Source organism: Chiloscyllium plagiosum, chromosome 5 (genome assembly GCF_004010195.1).
Source record: "Chiloscyllium plagiosum isolate BGI_BamShark_2017 chromosome 5, ASM401019v2, whole genome shotgun sequence".
In the NCBI taxonomy this organism is placed as follows: Eukaryota; Metazoa; Chordata; class Chondrichthyes; order Orectolobiformes; family Hemiscylliidae; genus Chiloscyllium; species Chiloscyllium plagiosum.
The window spans coordinates 79,347,692-79,375,226 of NC_057714.1; the positions used below are offsets into that span (position 1 = coordinate 79,347,692).

Below are 27,535 nucleotides of genomic sequence, written 5' to 3' on the forward strand. Positions count from 1 at the left end.
GGTGCAACCACTGCTGCACATTCTATATATTGGACTAGTTTGATGGTTCCTTCACTTTCCAGCCTTCTGATTTCTGCCTCTATGTTTGCCATGAGACAAAACGCAGTGGGCAAGCCTTGCAGAATCGTGGAATTGTTTCCTGGTCAACATGGAAGGTGACCTTGGCTTCTCTGATAGTATCTAGACATTCCTGGAAGACTTCCAGATATCTAATTAGGACTTTACTCAGGCAGCCATTTTCTATTTGAAAAATCCAGGTGAATCTCTTGCAAATAATTTTGACCCACCTAAACCAAGCCAAGCCTTGGCCAAACAGTTAAATTTTTCTTCAGTATCCTTTCAACACTTCCTGACTTGACCAGCTCAGTCAGTGGTGGTGCTACCAAGTCACTCTTGGTAATGGACATTGAGTTCCCACCCCCAGATTATATTCCATGCCCTAGCTTCCCATGCTGAGAATTCTGAGGATAACACCCTCCAGATTGTATACTGCTGTACTGTTACCTCTGCTGGTTTTGTCCTACAATGGGATGGGACATACCCAGAAATGATGTTGATGGTGTCTGGGACAATGCCCTGGATGTTAGTAAGGAGGACTGTGCAGGGACAGTAGGTTTCCAATGTCGTTTCCAGTCGTAGGGTTGCCAATGTTGTTTCCAGTCTCTAGGTTGATGCAACTCAGTCCATCCAACTTCATTTCATTCAGGGCAGTTGAGTCATTTTTCTGGTTCTGAAGTCATTTTTATGCTAGAGCAGGCAAAGACAATAGATTTCTTCCCCAAAGGACATTAGTGATCCAGATGGATTTTTATGGTAATGGTTACATTATCACAATTAGACGAGTCTTAATTCCAGATTTCATTAAATTCACATTTCAACATTTGCCATGGTATGATTTGACTTCGTCCCCAAAGGTTTAGCCATTAGTGACATTACCACCACACCATAGCCTCCCCTGATGCAAGAAGTTTAATTACCATGCACAAATGGTCATGGCCAGTGAATGCTTCTTAAAATGTCGCATTCGACTAATTGCACCACTCACTATAGCCACTTCTCAATTCATCAGATTCCCCAATACTCACCCACCAACAATCTGTATATCAATCACAGCTCATAACTAACTTCCATAAACTTTGTCAAATCTCAAACACTTAGGTCTGAGGTTTGCAACAAGGTTATCGTCCACAATTGGAACACAATGCTCCAACTGTTCAACTAGGCCAGCAACACCAGCCAAACATATTGCACAACAGTTATTGAAACTACTTGCTATAATCAGAAAGTAGTGCCCAACCTGAAGCAACAAGAACCAGCTGAAGAGTTAGAAAGCAAGTTGTACTCCCCAGGGAAGAGATGGTGCTGGGCATTATTGAAAGGGTCATTGCTGAAGCCACCATATTTTCAAACCAAATCCTTTTGCTCACATCCTATTTCTCAATTATCCCTAGCCTGCTTCTGACTGAAAAGCTCAAGATGTGGAGATGCTGGTGTTGGACTGGGATGGGGCATAGTAAAAATCATACAACACCAGGTTATAGTCCAACAGGTTTATTTGGAAGTACTAGCTTTCGGAGCACTGTTCCTTTGTCAGGTAGATAGTCTTTTTTTTGTTAGTGGGACAGGATCATAGGATACAGAATTTATAGTAAAAGATCAAAGCGTCATACAACTGATGCAAATAATTGAAAAAACCTAGATTGCTGTTGAGTCTTCAATCCTTAGAATGGGGATGCAAGTTTCAGGTGATTAAAATGTAAACCCCAGAATTTCTTTCAAGTCACAGTCCTGAGATAACTTTATATAAAAAAAAGGGTGACACCTCAGCTCAGACAATATATTAAAAGTGGAGGTTGAATCTGTCTATATCCCAACCTTGAGTTCAGACTGATTCTATTTCCAAAGTAAGAATTTATAAAATGTCACATGGACTGACTGCTTAAAGATTGTGTGCTTTTTGAAAAAAATTGAATGTATTTGCAAATCAAATTCACCCCATAGACTTGTACAACTGCATGTGTGTGTGAGAGTGAGTGATATAGAGTATGTGTGAGTGTGTATATATGTATGTGTGTGTGCATGCTTGATAGAGTGTGTACCCGAGCGTGATGGAGTATATGCCTGAGTGGGTGTGTGTGTACGTGTGTCTGACGGTCTGTGTGAAAGTGTGAGTGTGATTGTGTGTAAGTGTCTGTGTGTGTGTATGCCTGCTTGTGTGTGAGTGTGTATAGTGGAGTGGGTCACCTGTAATGTGACATAAACCCAAGATCCAAATTGAGGCCATCCTCATGGCTACCGAACTTGGCTATCAGCCTCTGCTTGGCAACTCTACTTTATTGCATATCCCAAAGCCCACCTTGGAGGATGGTTACCCCAAAGATCTGAAGCTGAAACCGCTGAAGTGTTCCTCAACTGGGAGGGAAGATCTCTCTCTATCTGGCAATTGTCCATTCATTCACCTTGGAGAATGATCACCTGAAGTTCCGAAGCCAAATGTCCTGGACCGCTGAAGTGTTCCCCAACTGGGAGGGACTATCCCTATGTGGCAATGGTCCATTCATCCATTGTTGTAGCATCTACTTGGTTTTGCCAATATACCATACCTTGCCTACAGCATGTGAGATAGACAATGTTGGCCAAAGTTGCATGAGTACCTGACCCACACATGGTGAGTGGTGTCCCCGCGTGTCATGCAGTATCCATGACGAGACTCTTGACACGTCTTGTAGTGGTTGACATGACATGGTTGTCTGGTGTTGTGGTCGATGTTATTCTGAAGGCTGGGTAGTTTGTTGCAAATAATGATCTGTTTAAGGTTTGGCGGTTGTTTAATGGCAAGAAGTGGAGGCATGGGGAAGATCTTAGACGAGGTGCTCATCCTCATCGATAATGTGTTGCAAGTTGCAAAGAACATGGCATAGTTTTTCCACTCCCAGGAAGTCCTGGATGATGAAGGTACCCCTTCAATCGTATCCTGTGCCTGTCTCCTGAGGAGGTCATTACGGTTTCTTGCTGTGAAACGTCAGAATTGGCAATTGATGATTTGAGCATCATTTCCTGCTCTTATGAGAGCGTTCTTCAGCACTTGCAGGTGTCTGTCATGTTCCTCCTCATCTGAACAAATCCTGCGTATAAGTACTGCTTGTCCGTAGGGGTTGGCTGTTTTGATATTTTCTGGGTGGAAACTAGAGAAGTGCAGCATTGTGTGGTTATCTATGGGCTTATGTTAGACTGAGGTGCCTGTCCTTGATGGAGATGCGTGTGTCTGAGAACAAGACGATTCTAAAGAATAGTCCATGATAAGTCTGCTGGTAGGATGAAACTTGTTGATATCACTGTGCAGTTGTTTTAGTGACACCTCGCCATGGGTCCAGGGGAGGAAAATGATGTCAGTGTATCTAGTTTATAATGTTGGTCAGAGGTCCTGTTTAGCAAAGAAATCTTGTTCAAACTTGTGCTTGAAAATGTTGGCATGTTGGCATGCAAATTTGGTCTCCATGGCTTTTCCATATGTCTGGATGAAGAACTGGTGGTCAAAGGTGAAGACGTTGTGGTCGAGGATGAAGTGGATGAATTGTAGGATGGTGCCTGGAGATTAGCGGTTGTTGGATTGAGTACTGAGGCTGTTGCAGTGATACTGTCGTCATGAGGGAATGCTGGTGTAGAGTACCGAAACGTCCATTGTGACGAGGAATGTTCTTGGTTCAACTAGTCTGTGGGTGTTGATTTTCTGTAAGAAATAGGTGATATTGCAACAGAAGCTGGGGGTCCCCTGTATAATGGGTTTCAAGATGCCCTCAATATAGCTAGAGAGGTTCTCGCATGGGGTCCCATTGTCTAATATGATGGGTCATCCAAGTGTGTTGGCTTTGTGTATCTTCGGAAGGCAGTAGAAGTCCCCTACGTGAGAAGTATGTGGAATGTAAGTGTGTATGGTACTCTGAAGGACTGAATCAAAAAAACAATCAATCTGTTTAGTACACGAGTGTGTTCTTTGGTCGGATCAGCCAGTAGTTGCCTGTAGTGTTCGTGATTGTTCAGTTGTCGTCGGTACACTTCCTTACTATAGTCTGTTCTATTCTGAATGACAATGGCACCTCCTTTGTCTGCTGGTGTGATTACAATGTTGCAATTGGTCTTGAGAGCATGCATTGCCTTTGTGAGTGCGGCTGATGAATCTGGCAGTTGCACATTTCCTGACTGTTTGAGCATTCATGTCAAGCCCAGGGCAGTGACCCTCCAGAGGGGTCCAACTCGACTCCTCCTTTGGTCGATCTTCTATGCATCTCTCTGATGACTGTTCCAGTCATCGGTTGTCTCATAGGGTTTGCTGTTGACATCTTGAAAGTATTGCCAGAGTCTCATTGATTTGATGAATTCATCTGTGTCTGCCACAAGACCATTGATGTCCACTTTGATGGTGGGGCAGAAATTGAGCCCTTGGCTGAGAACTTCAATCTCTTCCAGTTGAAGGGCATGGCCCAATAAGTTGACGGTCGATTTCCCCTTGGTGGTACTGTTTTCAACTCTGGTGCCAGGTGAGGCTTGGCTATGCTAATGGTGATGCCAAGTTTCTCCAGTTTTTTGTTCTTGGTGTGCATGTAGATGGTGTAGTTCGGTTGCCTCATCTGCTTGGCAGTGTCTCGTAACTGTACTGCTGCAGTTACCTGACAAAGGAGTAGGCTCCGAAAGCTTATACTTCCAAATAAATCTGTTGGTCCATAACCTGGTGTGGTGTGACTTTAAACTTTAAAAGCTCAAGATAGTTTAAGCTCTAAGCTCTTGATTTCACTGCCCCACTCATTCCTCACTTTCACTTCAGATATCCAAGACCTTAATCTGCCCAGACACAGCAGACCAAGAAGACCACAGTGAAGAAAACACATTGTCACTTGATTTCACACTCACAGCTTCCAGCCAGATATTGATATTGTATATATTTTAGAGGATAGAAGAGGTTTAGGATCAGTATGTGATGATACATGGACAAAAGTGCACTGAGGTCACAGCAGGCAACAAGGATAATCTTTATGCCAATTTATTAGAAGGCTTGCATAGGAGTCATATGACAAAGGACTCAGATATACCTTAAATAGCCTTGGCGACAGAAGAAAAATGGAGTCTAACACTAAGATGCTAGGTGATTTGGGTTATGTGCCAGAAAGCTGGCTTTCATCGTAAGGATCATGGCAAGGTTCAGCATCAACTTGACACAGTGCATTATGTAGACCATGGACCCATCCTTTCCAGCATGGAACTAACAGCCAACTTATAAAATAAAAGCAAAATAACGAGGATGCTGAAAGTCTAAAATGAAAAGAGAAAACTCAGCACATCTGACAGCATCTCTGGAGAGCGAAACAGAGCTAACATTTGAGTCTGATATGAGTTCTTCAGAACTGAAAGGAGCTAGAAAATGATGTTTTCTATGCTGTTGACAAAGAGGGAGCAGGAGTGAGTGGAACAGTTTGTGAGGGTGCTCAAATCAATAGTCAAAGCTAATGGCATTAATGTGTGAAAAGGAGAAAATGGATCTGCTCTGCTGAGAGAAAAGCCACCAAGACACAAACAAGGCATGGGGTTGTTGGGGGACACAGGTTGTATTTAAGATGGAGGACAGAGGTAATGCTCTGAATTTGTTGAACTCAATGTTGTGTCCTGAAAGCAGTATTTGTCTAAACAGAACATGACGTACTGTTCCTCCAGCTTGTATTGAGCTTAGTTGGAACACTGTAGCAGCCCAAGAACAAAAATATTAGCATGGGAGCAAGATAGTTTATAGCATGGCAAGCAACTGAAAGATCAGAGTCACTCTTACCAGATAGAGCAGAGGTGCTCGATAAATCGGTCATCCAGTCCGTATTTGCCAATGTAAAGGAGACCACATTGTGCCTATCAAATACAGTAGACTAAATTGAAAGATGGCAAAAGTGAGTACTGCAGATGCAGGAGATCAGAGTCAAGAGTGTGGTGCTGGAAAAGCACAGCATTTCATGCAGCATCCATGGAGCAGGAAAATTGACATTTCGGGCAAAAGCCCTTCACAGGTAAATTGCTGCTTCACTGGAAAGGATTGTTTGGGCCTTTGGACATTGAGGAGGGAGGAAGAGATGAAAGGGCATTTGTCACAGTGAGACATTTTCTCCTTAGTTAATGCTCTGTAATTTCAAAGGTGAAAAGATATATCTTTATATTAATGGCTTCCATTTAACTGAAGCGTCTTTCAGCCAATCCATGTCCAAAAACCTATTTTGAAAACTTAGATCACATTTTACAGCTCTGGCAAATCTCACCACAGCAACTGAGACAATTCACAACATTCTAAAGCAATCTGCAATATTATAAATTAAGCACCCTGCAACATCTAAAATATGAAACCAATTCTTTCAAAAGTACAATGTTAATGAATCTTTGAAGCTTTTCTAGCCGATGCCAAAAACCAGTTTGTTTTCTTGAGACATACCCTATGTGCCAAGTTTAGTTGAAATCTGTCAATTAGCTTTTGAGATATAGAAGTTTTCTGATCACTCAGTTCAGTGATGTTATTACACAACTCTGGAGTAGGTGGTAATTGAACCTGGACCTCTTGGTTGAGGGGTAGGGACATTTCCACTACATCACAAGAACCCTAGCATTTTAAATATAATGTTTGTAGACTAACAAGGACAGAAATAGTAACTAGATTACTCATTGCAACAGCCAGAAAAAATCACCTAGCAATTAACCTGTGGATGATCAATCCTTACAAATGAGTTATTTTGGGACAGGTGACAATGTGTTTTTATTTGGCTCTCTTGTAGTGCAGTGGTCGTATCCCTACCCCTGGACTGGAAGGCCCAGGTTCAAGTCCCACTGTTTCAGAGGTGTGTAAGAACATCTCTGACCAGGTTGGTTAGAAAAATGGGTTAAAAGAAATTAGATGATCATACCTTTAAACTGTGAAAATGCTAATTCGTGCTACTTAACATCATCCTCAGCTATGCAAAGCTAAGTGTAAGCATAGAGCTCCAGAATGACAGTGCTGGTGTCAAAAAAGTGTTGAATGCTGATTGGCATCATATTCTGACTGCTCTACATACTTAGTTTCATTCAGGAGGAAGCCATTCAGCCCATCATGCCTGTGCCAGAACTTTGTAAGGGCTATTTGATTAATCCCATTTACCATTGCTTCTTACCCACTGGCTAGCATTTTGTTCCTTTTCAACTGTACACTCAGTTGCTTTTCAGAAGTTAGTAATGGCTTTACTTCCACCACCACAACAGATCATTACAATAATCACAATAGTTCCCAAAATTGAACAGTTTAATATTTCTAGCAGAAGTTGGCTGCATCCATGCAGCTAATGCCATTTTCAAAACTCAAACTGATCAAAATCCCCTTGCATGCCCTATTCCCTCCTTGATTTTTTTTATACAGAATAATCTTCTGTAATATGTGACTAGCAAGTGTAAGAATATGCTGTCTCAGAAAGGGATGCTGAAGTTGTAAATATTTGAGAAGAAATGCAGGAATATTTAAGGAAACTAGGTGGTGAATAGCTGAAGGATGCAGAATAGTTTAAAGGAAGTCCTCAATATTTGTGGGATGGAAATAATAACCAATCTCTTTGAAGCAGCTCAGGAGATGAACAATGTCATAGTAGAAAAGGTCATTATTCTTGAGTAATGTCCAAGGGATTTTTAAATCCTTTTTGCTGAATATAGGAATAAGACAGAGAATTGAAAACTGTTTCTGCACTCTTTTTCAGTGCATCAGGATTTTTGAGAATTCTAAGAATTCCTGCTCCTGAAAATGAGGTCAGAAAATGAGTTGTGTTGCAGATGAAGAAAGAGAGATGATTTGCCCCTTTTTTTTCTGACCTCCTGAGAATCCACAGAAAGATGTGTGTTCAGTGTGAGTGTTTTACCTCTTTAGTATGTTGTAATTTTCAGTAATTAACTAAAAATGGCTTTTAGATACGTTTAAGTCAAAATAAATTACAAACTTTTCTTGATGCAGCACTCTAAAATATAAAGACAGTAAAGCACAAAGATACGCAAACAAACAAAGATTGTTTCTAGAAAACAGAATATGCAGAGTACAGGAAACAAATCACATTCAGATTGAAACATGAACAGAAATTGCCGAAGAAACTCAACAGGTCTGGCAGCATCTATGGAAAGAATGCAGGAGTCAATGTTTTGGATTCTTCAACAGAAGCAATTTCTCTGGCAATTTCTTTTTTGTTTCGGATTTCCAGCACCCACAGTTTTTTTTTAATTACATTCCAGTTGAGGTCTTTAAGGTGTACACAGTGCAAACCTGAATGAGTCCCCTTTCATGATTTTTTAGAAAGTAATTAGTTGAAAATCTCAGCATGGCCGGGTTTCAGAAGAGTTGAAATGAAAAGTGAAATTGAACTAGTACCCCTCATACTTCCTGAGTTGATAGGTTGTTAGACAGAGTTCTGTTCTTTTAGCTTGAGTAATTGTTACATTTGTCCTGTTGGTTTCCAGATTGCTGGTTTCCTCTGATTCTAGAGGTAATAAGATTCATTGTACAAAAACAATTTTAGTTTTATGATAAATTCTTCTAAATCCAGAAGTTAGAATCCATTGCTGTGCAACAGGGAAATGAATAGTTTATTCGCATCAGTTTTAATAAACTAGTTTCTGCACTGTACAAGTTATAAACACAGATAAAAACAGATATATGAACTCATAGATGTTTTTGTCTTGGTTTATCTACTCAAATGAGGAGTCTCATCCTTTGGTGTCCATCTTGGGTGAAGATTAATTGTCTATGTGCCATGTTAGTTCTTTTATCTTAAAAATGTGTCCATCCAGTCAATATGATGCGAGTGTGACCATTATAATATGCACAGGTCAAAATAGTCATTCAAATGAAGTGGGTGCTCATTTGTCCGAAAACTAACTTCTTTTTTAGAGAAATATTGTGCTGACGATCAACTGAAAGATTTTTGTCCCCATTACCAGCCCAGGACTAAAACTCAGACTATTAGAATATTTGCTGTAACGTTTTCAAAATTTTAATGATATACACTAGAATAGGATGTCTTCTAATACTTAAGTGATCATGGAATGATTTTATTTATAGAAGGAGGCCATTTGCCTGTAGTGTCTGTGCCTGATCTCTGCAAGGGTAGTTAAGCTAGTCCTTGTTTGCCAATGGTTCTACTTATCTTCCCTTCTCTCTTTTGAAAGCCAAAATTCATTCTGCTTCACAACACTCCCAGGCATTCCATATCATAAACACTCTCTGCATAAGAACATTTCTTGTATTGCAATTGCTTCCTTTGAAAACAACTTAAATTAGTGATTTCTATTTCTCAATTATTTCCACCTGGTCTGTCCAGGTCTCTCATGAGTTTGAACATCTCTACCAAATCTCCTCTCAACTTTTTCTGAGGAGAATAGCCCCAGCTTCTCCAATCTATGAATGCAACTCATGTTTCACAACCCTGGACCTATTCTCAGAAACCTCTAATGCTGTCAGATTCTTTATAAGGTGTAATGCCAAAACTAGATACAATACACCAACTGAGGTTGAATTCAGGTTTATCAATACTTCCTTGCTTTGTGCTCTATGTCTCAATTTCACAGAATCCCTACAGTGTTGAAAAATACCATTAGGCCCATTGAATCTGCACTGACCCTCTGAAGAGCATCCCACTGCCCCCCCCAACCCTGTCCCCATTACCCTGCATTTTCATCGCCCAATCCACCTAACGTGCACTTTTTTGGACAGTGAGAAGAAACCAAAGCACTCAGCATAAACTCACATTGACCCAGGGAGAATGTGCAGTCCACACAGTCATCCAAGACTGGAGTTGAACAATGGTCCCTGGCGGAGTGATATAGCACTGCTAACCACTGAGCCACTGTGCCGCCAGCTTATTTGTAAAGCTTATGATCCTGGATTCTTTACAACTCTCAGAACTTACCCTTCCATCTTCACTGATTTGTGCACATATATATTCTGGTTCTTCTGCTCATACACCAATTTAGAGCTGTATCTTTTCTTTTTATTGTCTCATGTCATTCTCCCTACCAAAATGAGTCACTTTGCACTTTTCTGCATTAAAACTCATCTGCCACTTGTCCACCCATTTCACCAAGCTGGTTATTTGAAGTTTAGAACTTTAATCCTTATGGTTCCCAAAACATGGATGAGCCCTTGAAATATCATTGCACTCAAGGCCATGCGACAAGTGCTGGAAAATGGGGTTAATGTAGGTAGTTCGGCACAGACATGATGGACCAATAAATTTGGTATTGAATGACTTTTTGATTATACCTCTATAAAACTTCCAAGTTGTATGCTATCTGTAAAATTTTCAAATATATGTCAAAGTTTTGATCATCATATCAAGAATTGCAGGGGTTCTAACACAACTCTAGAAGATCCCCAATATCTGCCTTTCTCCAGTCTGAAAAATGAATGGTCACTATGCCTCTCTGTTTCCTGCTACTCGGTCAATTTTGAGTCGGTATGCCCACTATCCCTTTAATTTCATGACCTGTAACCTTTCACACAAGTCTGTGCAGCATTTTATTGAATGTCCTTTGAAGGTACACATAGAAGACGTCCTACTTTCATCTAATTCCCTATTACCTCAGGACAAAACTCAAGTAAGTTCGTTAAACATGATTTACCCTGAGCCAATCTATACTGACATTCCTTCCTTAAATTGCATTTGGCCAATTGTTTAATTGTTTGCCTTTTGGGCTTCCCTTGAGATTTTCTCAAGGGCTATGTTTTGATTTCTGGGGGCGACTTTTTATTCTAACTAGCTTATTTATTATATGATACAAACAGTACCTTCTCTATTTGTGTTGACATTTGGGGTATTTGGACCAGCACCAATCTTTTTTTGAAAATAACTGATACATAATTATACAGATATAAAAAAGCGTTCTAAGTGCACATTCCACAATCTGCTGAAATCACATCTACCTCGTTTAAATTGCATAGACCCAAACGTTTTAACCAAACATTTATGCCCCATTTTACTGCATCTCAGATCTGAAACCCATATTTAAATTTACACAGTGTAAATTACAGTGGAATTCACTATGCCTTTTTCCAAGTAACTTACACAGCCTTAAATTATACATACCATGTTAATTTGTAAGAAGTTTATTATCTCAGTGATTTTAAATTTTCTTAGAACCTTGCTAGCTGAGTATTTCCTTGTTGACGGGTTTAAACCTATTCAGTCTCCAAAGCAGCTATGATGTGGAGGTGCCAGTGTTGGAGTGGGGTGGACAAAGTTAAAAATTAGACAATGCCAAGTTATAGTTCAACAGTTTTATTTGGAAGTACAAGTTTTCAGAGTGCTGCTTCTTTGTCAGGTAGCTAATGGGGCAGGATCATAGAACACAAAATTTATGGTAGTAGGGATTTTACTATAAATTCTGTGTCCTATGATCCTGCCCCACCAGCTACCTGATGAAGGAGCAGCACTCCGAAAGCTTGTACTTCTGAATAAACCTGTTGGACTATAACTTGGCTCTGTGTGATTTTTAACTATGTCCAATGCAGCTACCCTCTTTCCCCCTTGTAGCCTTCCTCTTTCCCCACACATCTTGCAGCCTGTTTCTTCCTGCACAACATTCTTGCAGCTCCCTGCTTCCTTCCATGCATCTTGCAGTTTCCTTCCCCCACCTCACCCTACAACCTCCTTTTCTCCCATGCCTATCTTGCAAAACATAGACACTAATCTCAGCCTCAGCTAAAGGCCTAGTGACTCCCTCTCTGTTATCACTTACTTTGCTAACTGCCATTGCTCCTTCATTCACAGGCTGTATCTTTCCCAGTTTTGTTGCTAAAGTCAGAAGTCACACGACACCAGGTTATAGTCCAACATGTTTATTTGAAATCACAATCTTTCGGAGTGTAGCCTGACCAAGAGGCTATGCTCCAAAGGTTTGTGATTTCAAATAAATCTGTTGGACTATAACCTGGTGTCATGTGACTTCTGACTTTGTGCACTCCAGTCCAACACCTTCACCTTCAGATCATGACTTTTGTTGCTGATTGGCTCACTAGTGGTCCTTAATCTGTAATCCATCAAATGTCCCAACTACTTCTGCTTTCACTACAGCTTCACCCTTGACATTATATCTACCTCAGTAAAGACAGCTACAAAGCTGTCTTTCATACCTCAGCCATGTCCCCACCTCTATACATAAATCCCTTTCTAGATCTCTGATCAGCCTGATTCCACTTTTTACCACCCTTTTACTATGTATTTGCTTATTGACGTCCTGGATTTCCTTATATGTTAGCTTCTGTCATATTGTCTCTTTGTTTCCTTTTATTTTTTTCAATTTCTTTCTGAACCTTTTTGGTTGAGCCTGATTCTCAGTTATATAATCAACTGACACCTGTCATTTGCACCTTTTTCCTGCTTCATTTTAGTCTATTTCATCATACAAAGAGCTCTGGTTTTATTTGGCCTGCTTTTTCCCCTCATGGGAATGTACCTTGATTATCTTTCTCTAGCTCTTAAATAAAAGTAACACTTTGTTCATTTACAGCGTATACTTTGTTGAAAATGTATTTTATCTTGTCTTTAAATTATATGAATTTATAACCAGTCCATCTTTGACTTGCTTCTAATATCTTCAATTTGTTATTTCACTAACACACTTAATTTGTGTCTGTCCCTCTCCGTTGACTTCTCTATTGATTTTTTTTCCTCAGAATTCCTCTATCAGTGCACCCACTAGAGGTCCACTCTTCAAGTAGCAGCAGGATATTTCATCCCCATCATATTTGTCTTTGAATTTGTGCAGATATGTTGATGCTCCACCTGACTTCATCTAGATACATCAACCTCAATCAATTTTAGAGTTTATAACTTCTCATTCTCTTCTATTATGTCCTCTTTATTGCCCATTCACCACTAGGTTATTAGAATAAGCAGGTTTATGTAAATTAAATTTTCTCCATGTATATGAGCATTTTGGCTGCTGTTCTGAACCCAAGTTTATAATATCTGTTTCTACTTTATTATTTTCTTCCTTTATTTATCTTTTTTGTCTATGCATCCCACATCATACAAAGTTAGAATGAGAAGACCATTTGGCCCATCACCCAATCCATCATTCAACATGATCATGGCTGAACCTCTGTCTCAAGTCCTGCTAGTTCCTGCTTTCTCTCCATATCCCTTGACACCTTTAGCCTCAACAAATCTATTTTTTTCTTCAATATATTCAGTGACTTGGTCTTCACAGCCTTCTGTGGTAGATATTTTCACTGCTTTATGAGTTTAGAAATTTCTCCAATTTTCAGTGACCTACCATGTATCCTGAATTTCTGTTCCTTATTCTGGTCTCCCAAGCCAAGGAAAACATAATCCCTGTGTACAATCTGTCCAGCTCTGTCAACGTTTTATATGTTTCAATGAGGTACTGTCTCATTCTTACAAGCTGCTGGCCCAGTTGACCCAATCTCTCCTCATATTACAAGCCTGCCTTCCCAAGAATCAGTCTGGTGAACCTTTGTTGCACTCCCTTCATGGCAAATGTATCTTTTCTTAGGTAAGAAGATCACAACCGCATACAATGCACTGGATGTGGCCACATCAAGGCCCTGCATAGCTGCAGTAAGATTTCTTTTCTCCTGTATTCAATCTCTCTTGCCTTCCTAACTGCTTCCTGCCCCTGTGCTTGCTTTCAGTAATTGCTGTACAAAGACACTCAGGATCCTTTGTACATTAACATTTCCCAATCTGTCACCATTTAAATAATACTTTGTCATTCTGCTTTTCCTACCAAAGTAGACAACTTCACATTTATCCACATTACACTGTATCTGCCATGCATCTGTCCACTCAGTCAACCAGTCTAAATTATCTTTAAGCCGCTTTACATTTTCCCCACCACTCAGTCCCACCTCGTTTTATGTCATCAGCAAATTTGGAAATACTACAATTGATTCATCCATGTAATGACTAGCAAGAGCCCAAGTACTGATTCCTGTAGTATCTCACTTGTTATTGCTTTACGTTCCAAAAATGACTTTTTTTTATACACAAATGCATAGAAATTTAAGGGACATAGTGTGCTTAATGGAAGAGAATTGAAATCTAAAGTCATAAATCCTGTATTTCCCTGTTTTCTATCTGCTAACTGATTTTCAATCCATGCTAGTATACTATCACGAATGCCATGTGCTTTGATTTTGCAAATTAACCTGTTCTGTGGGAGTTTAAGATTTTCTAAAAATCTAAATACACTACATCATTGGTTCTCCTTCATCTGTTCTAATAGTTACATCCTTAAAAGAGTCCAGAAGGTTTGTCAAACACAACTTCCCTTTCATAAATTTCATTAATTGTATAATACCATTGGCATGTTTTAGATATCTTGTTATCACATTGTTTACAGCAGAGTCCAGCATTTGCACTATTGTTGATATTAGGCTAACAAGTTTGTAATTATCAGATTACTCTTTTTTTAAACAGTGGGATTACATTTGCTACCCTCCAATCTGCAGGGACTATTCCAGAATCAACAGAATTTTGGAAGATAACAGCCACTCAATCCACTGTTACCATAACCATCTCCTTCATTACCCTGACATTTAAATGATCAGGTCTTGGGATTCATCTATTTTCGATTCCATTAATTCCTCCAGCACTGTTTTTTCACTAATCTTCTTTCATTCCTCCTTTTCGATAAACCCTTGCCTCTCTTCTCTTGTTATGCCTTCTTTCATGCCGTGTTCCTCACAGGTGCTCTGGCATCCGAAATCCCTTTCTCAACCGTTGAGTATTCCTTGAACTTCCAACTCCCTTACCACTATTTTAGGCTGGAGTCCTCCTTAGACAAACCTACAGTTTCTCTCTATTACCTTTCTTTATGTTCTCCAAAGAGTCCATCAAGGGAACCATCACTGTCTTTGCATAAGCAGTAACCTCAATACATCCTATTTTTTCAGCAGCCTCTGCTGAGCTATTTTCATAGCTTTCATCCCTCAGCCTCAACAAATTGCCATTCTAGGTATTTTTTAACTGCATCTCAATTCATCATAGAGTCATAGAGATGTACAGCATGGAAACAGACCCGTCGGTCCAGCCCGTCCATGCCGACCAGATATCCCAACCCAATCTAGTCCCACCTGACAGCACCCGGCCCATATCCCTCCAAACCCTTCCTATTCATATACCCATCCAAATGCCTCTTACATGTTGCAATTGTACCAGCCTCCATCACTTCCTCTGGCAGCTCATTCCATACACATACCACCCTCTGCGTGAAAAAGATGCCCCTTAGGTCTCTTTTATATCTTTCCCCTCTCACCCTAAACCTATGCCCTCAAGTTCTGGACTCCCTGACCCCAGGGAAAATACTTTACATATTTACCCAATCCATGCCCCACATAATTTTGTAAACCTCTATAAGGTCACCCCGCAGCCCCATACGCTCCAGGGAAAACAGCCTCAGCCTGTTCAGCCTCTCCATATAGCTCCAATCCTCCAACCCTGGCAACATCCTTGTAAATCTTTTCTGAACCCTTTCAAGTTTCACAACATCTTTCCGATAGGAAAGAGACCAGAATTGCACGCAATATTCCATCAGTGGCCTAACCAATGTCCTGTACAGCCGCAACATGACCTTTCCTCTGAGTTCACTGTTCTCCCATCACCCCTTAATCTCACTATCTTTGCGAACTTCCTAAATTACATCCATGCGCATCTGCCTGACCTTTGCCAGCCATCTCTCACAAGAGCTTATTACTCCCATCGCATCAATTACACTTCAGGCCATCACTATTTCAGATTACTTAGTTACAATACTGTCCACCCGTACATCAGTCCCCTTTCTAGCCCAAAATTTTGCCCTAAATTCCATACAGTTGTGCTGTCATTTGTTACAGCATTTCTACAGCTACTGATTTGCTCGTCTCCACCTATATTACCTTAGTTATAATTAAAACTTTTCCTGTCTTTCACCCAGAATATTCCCACTTGTTATGGCTTCCATCCCTATCCTCTTAAGTCCGAGGGACTCAGAGTGGGACAGATATGGCGAGCAGCTGTTTTAGCCATTCAGTGACAGGTCTGGCAGAACCACTTCCAGTTTAAAGCAAATTTTTCTCTTATCTGTGAAAATTATTTACTATTTTAGGATCATTCTGCAATGCAAAAGTAACCCTGACTTCATTTGTTTATGGTAGCCTTGATGTGGAGGTGCCAGTGTTGGACTGGGGTGGACAAAGTTAAAAATCACACACCACCAGATTATCACCCAACAGGTTTATTTGAAAGTTTTAAGACCATGATACAGTAAGACATAGGAGTGGAAGTAAGACCATTCGGCCATTGATTCCACTTTACTATTCAATCATGGCTGATGGGCATTTCAATGCCATTTACCCGCACTCTCCCTGTATCCCTTAATTCCTTGCGAGATTAAGAATTTATCAATCTCTGTCTTGAAGACATTTAATGTCCTGCCCTCCACTGCGTTCCATGGCAATGAATTCTACAGGCCCACCACTCTCTGGCTAAAGAAATATCTCCTCATTTCTGTTTTAAATTGACTCCCTCCAATTCTAAGGCTGTGCCCACAGGTCCTAGTATCCCAGTCCAATGGAAACAAATTCCCAGCATCCATCCTTTCTAAGCCATGCATTATCTTGTAAGTTTCTATTAGATCTTCCCTCAACCTTCTAAACTCAAGTGAATACAATCCTAGGATCCTCTGCCTTTCACCGTATGTTAGGCCTACAATTCCAGGGATCATCTGTGTGACTCTCCGCTGGACACGCTCCAGTGCCAGTATGTCCTTCCTGAGGTATGGGGCCCAAACTGGACACAGTATTCTAAATGGAGCCTAAACAGAGCTTTATAACGTCTCAGTAGCACATCGCTGCTTTTACATTCCAACCCTCTTGAGATAAATGACAACATTACATTTGCTTTCTTAACGGACTCAACCTGCAAGTTAACCTTTAGAGAATCCTGGACTAGTACTTCCAGATTCCTTTGTACTTTGGTTTTAGGAATTTTCTCACCGTTTAGAAAATAGTCCATCCCTGTATTCTTTTTCCCGAAGTGCAAGACCTTGCCTTTGCCCACATTGAATTTCTTGGACCACTCTCCTAAACTGTCTAAATCTTTCTGCAGCCTCCCCACCTCCTCAGAACTACCTGCCTGTCCACCTAACTTCGTGTCATAAGTGAATTTCACCAGAATGCCCAAGTCCCTTCATCCAGATCATAAATATATAAAGTGAACAGCTGCGGCCCCAACACTGAACCCTGCAGGACACCACTTGTCACTAGCTGCCATTCCGAAAAAGAACCCTTTATCCCAACTCTCTGCCTTCTGTCAGACAGCAATCCGCAATCCATGCCAGTAGCTCACCTCAAACACCGTGGGCCCTCACCTTACTCAACAGCCTCCCGCGAGCCACCTTATCAAGAGCCTTTTGGAAGTGTAAGTTGATAACATCTACTTGTTACCTCTTCAAAGAATTCTAACGGGTTTGTCAGGCACGGCCTCGCCTTACTAAATCCATGCTGACTTGTTCTAGTCTGACCCTGCACTTCCAACAATTTAGAAATCTCATTCTTAACGATGGAATCTAGAATTTTACCTACAACCGAGGTTAGGCTAATCGGCCTATAATTTTCCATCTTTTGTCTTGGTCCTTTCTTGAACAAGGGGGTTACAGCAACGATTTTCCAATCATCTGGGACTTTGCCTGACTCCAGTGATTTTTGAAAGATTACCACCGATGCCTCCATTATTTCTTCAGCCACCTGCCTCAGAACTCTAGGATGTAGCCCAATGGGGCCAGAAGATTTATCAAATTTTAGACCTTTTAGCTTTTCTAGCACTTTCTCTTTTATAATGGCTACCATACTCAACTCTGCCCCTTGACTGTCCTTAATTGTTGGGATATTCATGTCTTCCACTGTGAAGACTGACACAAAATATTTTTTAAGTTCTTCAGCTACTTCCTTATCTCCCATCACTAGCCTTCCTGCATCAAGTTGGAGTGGCCCAATTTCTACTTTTGCCTCTAATTTGTTTCTTATATATTGAAAGAAACTTTTACTATCATTTCTAATATTACTGGCTAGCCTACCTTCATATTTGATCCTCTCCTTCCTTATTTCTCTCTTTGTTATCCTCTGTTTGTTTTTTGTAGTCTTCCCAATCTTCTGAATTCCCAGTGCTCTTAGCCACTTTATAGGTTTTCTCTTTTTCTATGATACATTTCCTGACTTGCTTTGTTAGCCATGGCTGTCTAATCCCCCCAGATAATCTTTCTTTTCTTTGGGATGAACCTCTGTACTGTGTCCTCAATTACACCCAGAAACTCCCTGCCATTGTTGCTCTCCTGTCGTCTTTGTCAGGTAGTTAGTTGGACAGGACACAGAATTTCTTATAAAAGATTAAAGTGTCATACATTTGATGCAATGTACTGAACAAACCTAGATTGCTGTTAAGTCTTTAATCACTTCGAATGGGGTTGCAGATTTCGAATGATTAATATGTAAATCACAGAACTTCTCTCAAGACCCAGTCCTGAGATAACTTAACATCCTATCATAGAGTCATAAAGATGTACAGCATGGAAACAGACCCTTCGGTCCAACCCATCCATGCCAACCAGGTATCCCAACCAAATCTAGTCCCACCTGCCAGCACCTAGCCCATATCCATCCAAACCCTTCCTATTCATATACCCATCCAAATGCCTCTTAAATGTTGCAATTGTACCAGCCTCCACCACGTTCTCCGGCAGCTCATTCCATACACATACCATTCTGTGTGAAAAAGTTGCCCCGTAGATCTCTTTTATATCTTTCCCCTCTCACCCTAAACCTATGCCCTCTAGTTCTGGACTCCCCGACCCCAGGGAAAATGTTTTGCCTATTTACCTTACCATGCCCCTCATAAATTTGTAAATAAGGTCATCCCTCAGCCTCTGACGCTCCAGGGAGAACAGCCCCAGCCCGATCAACCTCTCTCTATAATTCCAATCCTCCAACGCTGGCAATATCCTTGTAAATCTTTTCTGAACCCTTTCAAGTTTCACAACATCTTTCCGATAGGAAGGAGACCAGAATTGCAAGCAATATTCCAACAGTGGCCTAACCAATGTTCTGTACAGCTGCAACATGACCTCCCAACTCCTGAACTCAATATTCTGACCAATAAAGGAAACACCCTCTTGACTATCCTATCTACCTGTGACTCCACTTTCAAGGACCAATCAACCTGCACTCCAAGGTCTCTTTGTTCAGCAACACTTCCTAGGACCTTACCATTAAGTGTATAAGTCCTGCTAAGATTTGCTTTCCCAAAATGCAGCACCTCACATTTATCTGAATTAAACTCCATCTGCCACTTCTCAGCCAAAAGTGACATCTTATCGATGACAAGGAGCACCTCACCAGATTCTCCCTATGTCTCCATTTCTCACCTTGAAACAACCGCCAAACCTTAAACAGACGACTGTTCACAGCAAACTACCCAGCCTTAAGAACAACATCAACCACAACACCAAGCAGCCCTGTCACATCAACCAATGCAAGACATGTCAGAGTGTCAACATGGATACTACTGTTACACATGGGGACACCACCCACCACACATCCGTCTGGTACTCATGTGACTTGGCCAACGTAGTCTATGTTATACACTATAGGCAAGGATGCCCTGAGGCATGGTATATTGGTAAAACCAAGCAGATGCTATAACAACGGATGAACGAACACCGCACAACAATAGCCAGACACGAATGTTCGCTCCCAGTTGGGGAGCACTTCAGCAGTCAAGGATCTTTGGGTGATCGTCCTTCAAAGTGGACTTTGGGTTATGCAACAATGCAGAGTTGCCAAGTAGAGGCTGATAGCCAAGTTCGGTACCCATGAGGATGGCCTCCACCGGGATCTTGGGTTCATGTCATACCACAGGTGACCCACTACACTATACACTCTCCCACACACAAGCACATATTTACACAGATCCTCTCTCGTACACACCCTCGCTGTGTGTCTCTCTATCTCTCACATACACATCCATATACTCTGTCAGACGCACACTCTCTCACATACACACACACACACTCTCTTCCACTCTCCCATACATACACATTCTGTCTTTCCCTTTCTCTCTAACACACGCACACACAAGCACGCACGCACACACACACACAGTGAATTTGCATTTGCAGATACATTCTATTTTGTTCAAAAAGCACACAATCTGTAAGCAGTCAGTCAATGTGACATTTTATAAATTCCTACTTTAGAAATAGAACCAAGACTCAAGGTTGGGATATAGACAGACTCACATCTTTAATGCATTGTCTGAGCTGAGATGTCACTTTTTTTTATACTGATAGAACCTTAAGTTATCTCGGAGCTGTGACTTGAAAGAAGTTCTGAGATTTACATATTAATCAATCAAAACCTGCACCCCCATTCTAAATGATTAAAGACTTAACAGCAATCTAGGTTTGCTTAATACATCACATCAACTGTATGATACTTTGAGCTTTCACAATAAATTATGTGTCCTATGATCCTGCCCCACTAACTACCTGATGAAGAAGCAGCGCTCCGAAAGCTTGTACTTTCATATAAACCTGTTGAGCCATAACCCTGGTGTTGTGTGGTTTTTAACTTAATTTGCTTAGAGCAAGCTATCTCCCTGGTCTCCTGTACCCTCATCTGCAAAATCAATTTCAAGCAGCTCATGATTTTCTTTGATTGAGATCATCTGCCTTTGCTACTTACAGCCTTTTCACTGGCCCACCAGATTCTTTGAAAGCAGCCCTGCCCTCACACATTTTTGTCCAACCTTTCCTCATGCCACCTTTGAGTTTATCCTGTTATAAAACCCACTTCTTTCTATCTTGACTCTATTCCCATCAAATTTGAAATCCCAATTGTTCCTTGGGGCAAACACCACTGTTAAAATGATAGGATCTGAGTGCTGCGCTATATGTTAGTTCACATAAATCTACTGTAAAGACTAGTTTTGTGTTGAGATAAATATCTTGAAATGTATTTGTTGAATTGCTGTACTATCAGAGACTCACCCATTGTCTGGGTTTTGTGATTACTAATGTTACTGTACATTATATACACATAACTGACTGACTAAATACACTGCATTCACTCCATCACACTGAGAAATTGACTGAAGGCAAGGTAGGTAGCTTTACACCTGACTGTCACATGTTGTAATGTCATATAACCATCTTAAAGGTACACTGTCTGATTATCTTGGATCTATGCAATAACCTGAAGAAGGGCTCATGCCCGAAACGTCGATTCTCCTGCTCTTTGGATGCTGCCTGACCTGCGCTTTTCCAGCAACACATTTTCAGCTCTATGCAATAACACAACACATTCAGCTTCCTTCCTGGTTCCCAAGATAACTGACATTTTTGATGGTTCTCTTTCCTCAGGCGTTGAACTTCTCTCTTTTTAATTTGTCACCATTAGCCCTGTCTTCTCTCTGTCCTTCCAACCTACCACTGCATTTCAAACCACCTTGCCTTACTAAAGTCCTTGAACACAATGCCACATCCTAAATCTGTAACCTTATTTCTTGCAACTCCAAATTTGCATCCCTGGATTCTGCAGCTACCAAGCTGCTATCAAGTGATAAATAGTGCTTTGTGAGACAGACTACTTCTTTTTGTCGTTCTCAATATGTCTGCTGACTATGTCACATTTGGTCATGCTCCTCCTTCAAATGTTTCCACTGGCCTACTTACCTGACAATACTGAAGGAATATTGTCACAGTTCATGAAAAAAGACCACCATCAAGGCGGCATGTTGGCTCAGTGGTTAGCACTGCTGCCTCACAGCACAAGGGTCCCAGATTCGATTCCAGCCTTGAGCAACTGTCTGTGTGGAGTTTGCACATTCTCCCCGTGTCTGCGTGGGTTTCCTCCAGGTGCTGCGGTTTCCTCCCACAGTCCAAAGATGTGCAGATTAGGTGAATTGGCCATGCTAAATTGTCCATAGTACTAGATGCATTAATCAGAGGGAAATGGGCCTGGGTAGGTTACTCTTCGGAGGGTCGGTGTGGACTGGTTGGGGCGAAGGGCCTGTTTCTGCACTGTAAGGAATCTAATCTAATCACCTTCTGATCTCATCTTAGGAATGGATGAAAAGTAAACACCTTGTGAGCAAAGCCTGAGTACCAGTTGTATGAGAAAAATGTACAGTGGCCAGGGGTGGTAGTAGAGCCTAGAACAGCATTCATAACTTTGAACATTTCAAAGTGGAAAACATTTCTACAAAGAGGTCTATCTATTTTTCTAACAGAGGAGGTCAGTTTCAAATATGGGTAATGTTTGAAGCTGGTAGATTGATTTCACCTTTAGATTACTGGTAAGTGCTGTGCTGTGCCATTTTGTCTGGGCAGTTAATTGGGGATTCAAGATGCTTAAATATTTATTTTATGGTTTGATCATGGAAACTTCTGGGGGGTGCAATTTGTAAGCCATCATTATTAGGAAAAAGGATTGTGCAATATTGATCCCATCATCTTTAACAAATGCCCAAATATTTCAATCACATACAGCAAAGGAAGAAGCAGAGGGAAGAAAGAAGAGGAAAAAGTTAAAGAGGAACAACCTCAGTCCAAGATTGAGGAGGAGGAGAGAAATAAACCATGGGAATGTCCTTATGATGTACTTTTTGATGCTTACCTAAGTGAAATTACAAGAAATATTTTACCTCTCCTCAGCATCAGAGAACAAATTGTGGCTCTTGCAACGTACGTATTTTTTCTACGCAATTTTGTGTGTAAACTTACATAAATTTAAAACATCCAAACAGTTAATATTGTTGAGTTGAATTGCTGACTTGTAAAGTTTGTCCAAATCTTCAAATGGTTCTTTCATAGATATATTAATGTAAAGAGATTACAGAAGCCATAATGGTCATCCTCAGAATGTTACAGCTTAAGGGAAATTGAATGGTTATTATTAAAATTATGAAGGGATTTGATAAGAATTTCCACTGGCTGTTGGCTTGTAGCCAGCAAATGCAGATTTAATACAATTAGCAAATGAACCTGAGAAGTTTTTTCTTTAATGCAGTAATTTGTTAGGATCTGGAGGACACGGTCTCAAAGGATGATGTGATGTGGAGGTGCCAGTGTTGCACTGGTTTGGACAAGGTCAGAAATCACATGACACCAGGTTATATCCAAAGAGTTTATTTGAAACTAGCTTTCGGAATACTGCTCCTTCAACAGGTGCTAGTGAGACAGGAAGACTTTAGACACAGAATTTATAAGGAGAAGATCAAAGGGTGATAAAACTCAAGTGAATAAATTGAACACACTTAAGATGGGTCTTAAATCTTTAATTGTTGTGTTATTTGTCAAAGGAAGGTACAGTAAGGTTAAAAGTAACTTTCAAAATAATATTGAGTTTATACTGGAAAAGGAAATGTATACCAACATCAGTGGATAAAGAGCAGTGGGGCATTTTGTTTTCAGTACAGATTCCAGCATCCTCAGTAATTTGCTGCTGCAAAGAGCAGTGTATTATGGACCAGTCCAGACTCCGTCATAACATTTGAAGAAAGAAGCCCAACCCTAATTTTGCCAGTTGTTTTAAGCAGGTATAATGCGAATATTCGAGGAGGGATGCTGTTGGTCAAACCCACTTAATTTTAATCAAGACAGAATTTATTTACAAGATTACCTAATGAAACACAAACAAAAGAGAACAGGATATCTAATAACTTAGTCTATCCAAAAACCCAAAAAATCATCCCAAATTAATTATGCTGTTCCAAATACTTGTAACAATCAGCATAAACTCCCTGTTATGGACTAGGCCAGACCACTCGAAACATTTTTAAGCAGGCAGTCCAGACTGTAACTTTGCTATTTGTTTTGGTAAGTGTACAGTGAAAATTACCCAGACTAAGTAAGCTCGATTGATTACCAGGTTTTAAAACAGCCAAAAATTTATTCACAAAATATGGAATGAAACACAAAGAACAGAATAAAGAATACCGACAGAATTCAGTCTATCCAAACTGAACTTAATTATGCTGTTCCAAATATGCACAACAATCCTAATAAACAAACCCCTGAAACACAGTAAAAATGAAACAGAAGCTTACAGGTTAAAGTTAGAAGGGCAGAAGAGGAAAGAGTTCAGCAGCCTGTTTCCACACAGCTCCTGTTGAACTGATTCAAACAAGACTTCAGCCTTTAGGACAGTCCACTTCCCTTACATTATACATGTCACTCCTAAAACATAAAAGCTTTGATCTAAAGTCTCATCTGTTTACGTATACAGAGGTACGTTGATTATCCGAAATAGATGGGTGGGCACTATTTTGTTCGGATAATTGATTATTTGGTTAATCAATTCAATGCCTCTCCTCGGGGCTCAGAGTTTTCTGCTAAGTCTGCTCCCCGTTCAGGAGACAAAGCAGCAGCACACTGCCACCAACCCATCAACACCGCCCCCCCAATGTCCCCTCGCCCCACGTGCGCCCCTGCCCCTGTCAGCTCCCTCTCCCCCTCCGGGGCAGCCGGAGTGGACACCAACAGTAAGATTGCTGCTGTGTTTATGGGGTAAGTCTCCAAATAGCACGCGCGTACACACACACACACACACAGACACAACATTTTACTGCAACTTTTTGACAAGTTCCATCTCTGCCCTATAAAGGACAATTTTAGAGAGAATATCTTGGGAAGGGAGGTTTAGGGTTCACCCCTATGTGGAGCTCCAGGGAAAGTCTGAGGAGAGAGAGTGGGTAGGAGCTCAGTCATTTGGAGACAGTGCCTGGGCTTCCATCGATGTCCAGGGCTGTTCTCGGCAGCATTTCAAAGAGCCGAGATCATTTTAATCATTGTAAACAAAAGGCGTGATCAGGGTTGAAACAGCTCTTTGATGTAATGTTTCTATTGGGATCTCGAGATCTCGTTCGGATAATTTGATATTTGGATAATTGATATTCAGATAATCAAGGTTCTTCTGTAAACAAAAAGGCATCTCAGTATCCTTTTCATCTCTGTACTAAACCAGTTGAGTCAGAGCTCGATCTGTTTTATGACCCATCTAGAAAAAAACCAAGGACACAGTATCCTTGAGAAAAGGGACAGCTTTAGAAAAAAAGGACCAGCTTTGTGACACATCACTTGGCACAAAAGATAAAATCAAACACAGCGTCTTACAGGAGAGATGTCAGAGAGAGAGGAGGATCAGCCTGGACCCGTTTCTTTGGGTCCAGCAGCTTCACAACTACCTGACTGCTTTCAGTGAATAGCCAGTCCAAATCAAACCAGAAAAAAGCTGAGCCTGGAGAACTGGCCACTCCCCTTTCATTGTACAATTTTTTTTTAACTTAAAAGCCTTTTTGCCTGAGGCAGTATCTGTTAGCTATAATCAAACTGGTCCTAAAACCCATCCAAGCTGAGACTTTTCAGAGTCTGTGTCTTTTACAACCTCTCTGAAAACAAAGACCAAGGACGAAATAACCTTGTTAAAGTAGCAGCATCATCACAAGTGGAGTGTCTGACTGAGTGGATACTCTTTCGGATCCGGCACAGTCATTACAGGCTGAATAGCCTCCTCTCCTGTGTAATACTATAATTTTATTTGATTTTCAAACACAAAATGTATGCATTTATAGTGAATTCACCTATTCCCTAAATTTCCTCATGTATTTAACCAGCAGAAGTTGAAGGTAAGCTCAAATGCCCCAGTTATCATAGAATGTTTGTCACAAGCTTCTCGAATTATTTTCTGCTATCATCAGATACTGTTGCTTTATCAGGAATATTTTTGACTAAATCAAATCATATTTTGAATTTGCCAATTCAAATTTATGGCACATGTTGATGAATTTTACCCGAACCGAGGCAGGAGGTAGTCTATATGGAGCAAGAGACTTACCTGCTGGTCTCCCACTCCAATCTCCCTCACTGTAACTTTAAACTTTTCGCAGCAGAGCGCGGCGGGAGCTGGGCGGAAGTTCAGACGGAGCGCAAAGCCGGTCGGGAAGGTAAGTGATTACTATATAAAGAACTTACGTCGCCACCAACGGTCTTTTCGCAGCAGAGAGTGGCGGGAGCTGGGCGAAAGTTCAGACGGAGCGCAAAGCCGGTCGGGAAGGTAAGTGATTACTATATAAAGAACTTACCTCGACGCCAACGGTCTTTTCGCAGCAGAGAGCGGTGGGAGCTGGGCGGAAGTTCAGACGCAGCGCAAAGCCGGTCGGGAAGGTAAGTGATTACTATATAAAGAACTTACCTCGACGCCAACGGTCTTTTCGCAACAGAGAGCGGCGGGAGCTGGGCGGAAGTTCAGACGAAGCGCAAAGCCGGTCGGGAAGGTAAGTGATTACTATATAAAGAACTTACCTCGACACCAACGGTCGTTTCGCAGCAGAGAGCGGCGGGAGCTGGGCGGAAGTTCAGACGAAGCGCAAAGCCGGTCGGGAAGGTAAGTGATTACTATATAAAGAACTTACCTCGACACCAACGGTCGTTTCGCAGCAGAGAGCGGCGGGAGCTGGGCGGAAGTTCAGACGAAGCGCAAAGCCGGTCGGGAAGGTAAGTGATTACTATATAAAGAACTTACCTCGACGCCAACGGTCTTTTCGCAACAGAGAGCGGCGGGAGCTGGGCGGAAGTTCAGACGAAGCGCAAAGCCGGTCGGGAAGGTAAGTGATTACTATATAAAGAACTTACCTCGACACCAACGGTCGTTTCGCAGCAGAGAGCGGCGGGAGCTGGGCGGAAGTTCAGACGAAGCGCAAAGCCGGTCGGGAAGGTAAGTGATTACTATATAAAGAACTTACCTCGACACCAACGGTCGTTTCGCAGCAGAGAGCGGCGGGAGCTGGGCGGAAGTTCAGACGAAGCGCAAAGCCGGTCGGGAAGGTAAGTGATTACTATATAAAGAACTTACCTCGACACCAACGGTCGTTTCGCAGCAGAGAGCGGCGGGAGCTGGGCGGAAGTTCAGACGAAGCGCAAAGCCGGTCGGGAAGGTAAGTGATTACTATATAAAGAACTTACCTCGACACCAACGGTCGTTTCGCAGCAGAGAGCGGCGGGAGCTGGGCGGAAGTTCAGACGAAGCGCAAAGCCGGTCGGGAAGGTAAGTGATTACTATATAAAGAACTTACCTCGACACCAACGGTCGTTTCGCAGCAGAGAGCGGCGGGAGCTGGGCGGAAGTTCAGACGAAGCGCAAAGCCGGTCGGGAAGGTAAGTGATTACTATATAAAGAACTTACCTCGACACCAACGGTCGTTTCGCAGCAGAGAGCGGCGGGAGCTGGGCGGAAGTTCAGACGGAGCGCAAAGCCGGTCGGGAAGGTAAGTGATTACTATATAAAGAACTTACCTCGACGCCAACGGTCTTTTCGCAACAGAGAGCGGCGGGAGCTGGGCGGAAGTTCAGACGAAGCGCAAAGCCGGTCGGGAAGGTAAGTGATTACTATATAAAGAACTTACCTCGACACCAACGGTCGTTTCGCAGCAGAGAGCGGCGGGAGCTG

At 41.5% G+C, this 27,535-nt stretch overlaps 1 protein-coding gene across 6 annotated transcripts in view; it reads left to right on the plus strand.

The window, feature by feature from the left end:
- armc3 (armadillo repeat containing 3) overlaps positions 1-27,535 on the plus strand; it is a 201,039-nt gene that overhangs the window by 155,711 nt on the left and 17,793 nt on the right. For all 6 annotated transcript variants that reach the window (XM_043690445.1, XM_043690444.1, XM_043690441.1 and 3 more), the window contains one exon: positions 22,579-22,773. In XM_043690445.1, the coding sequence (XP_043546380.1) occupies positions 22,579-22,773 (195 nt within the window). The remainder of the gene's footprint in view (positions 1-22,578; positions 22,774-27,535) is intronic.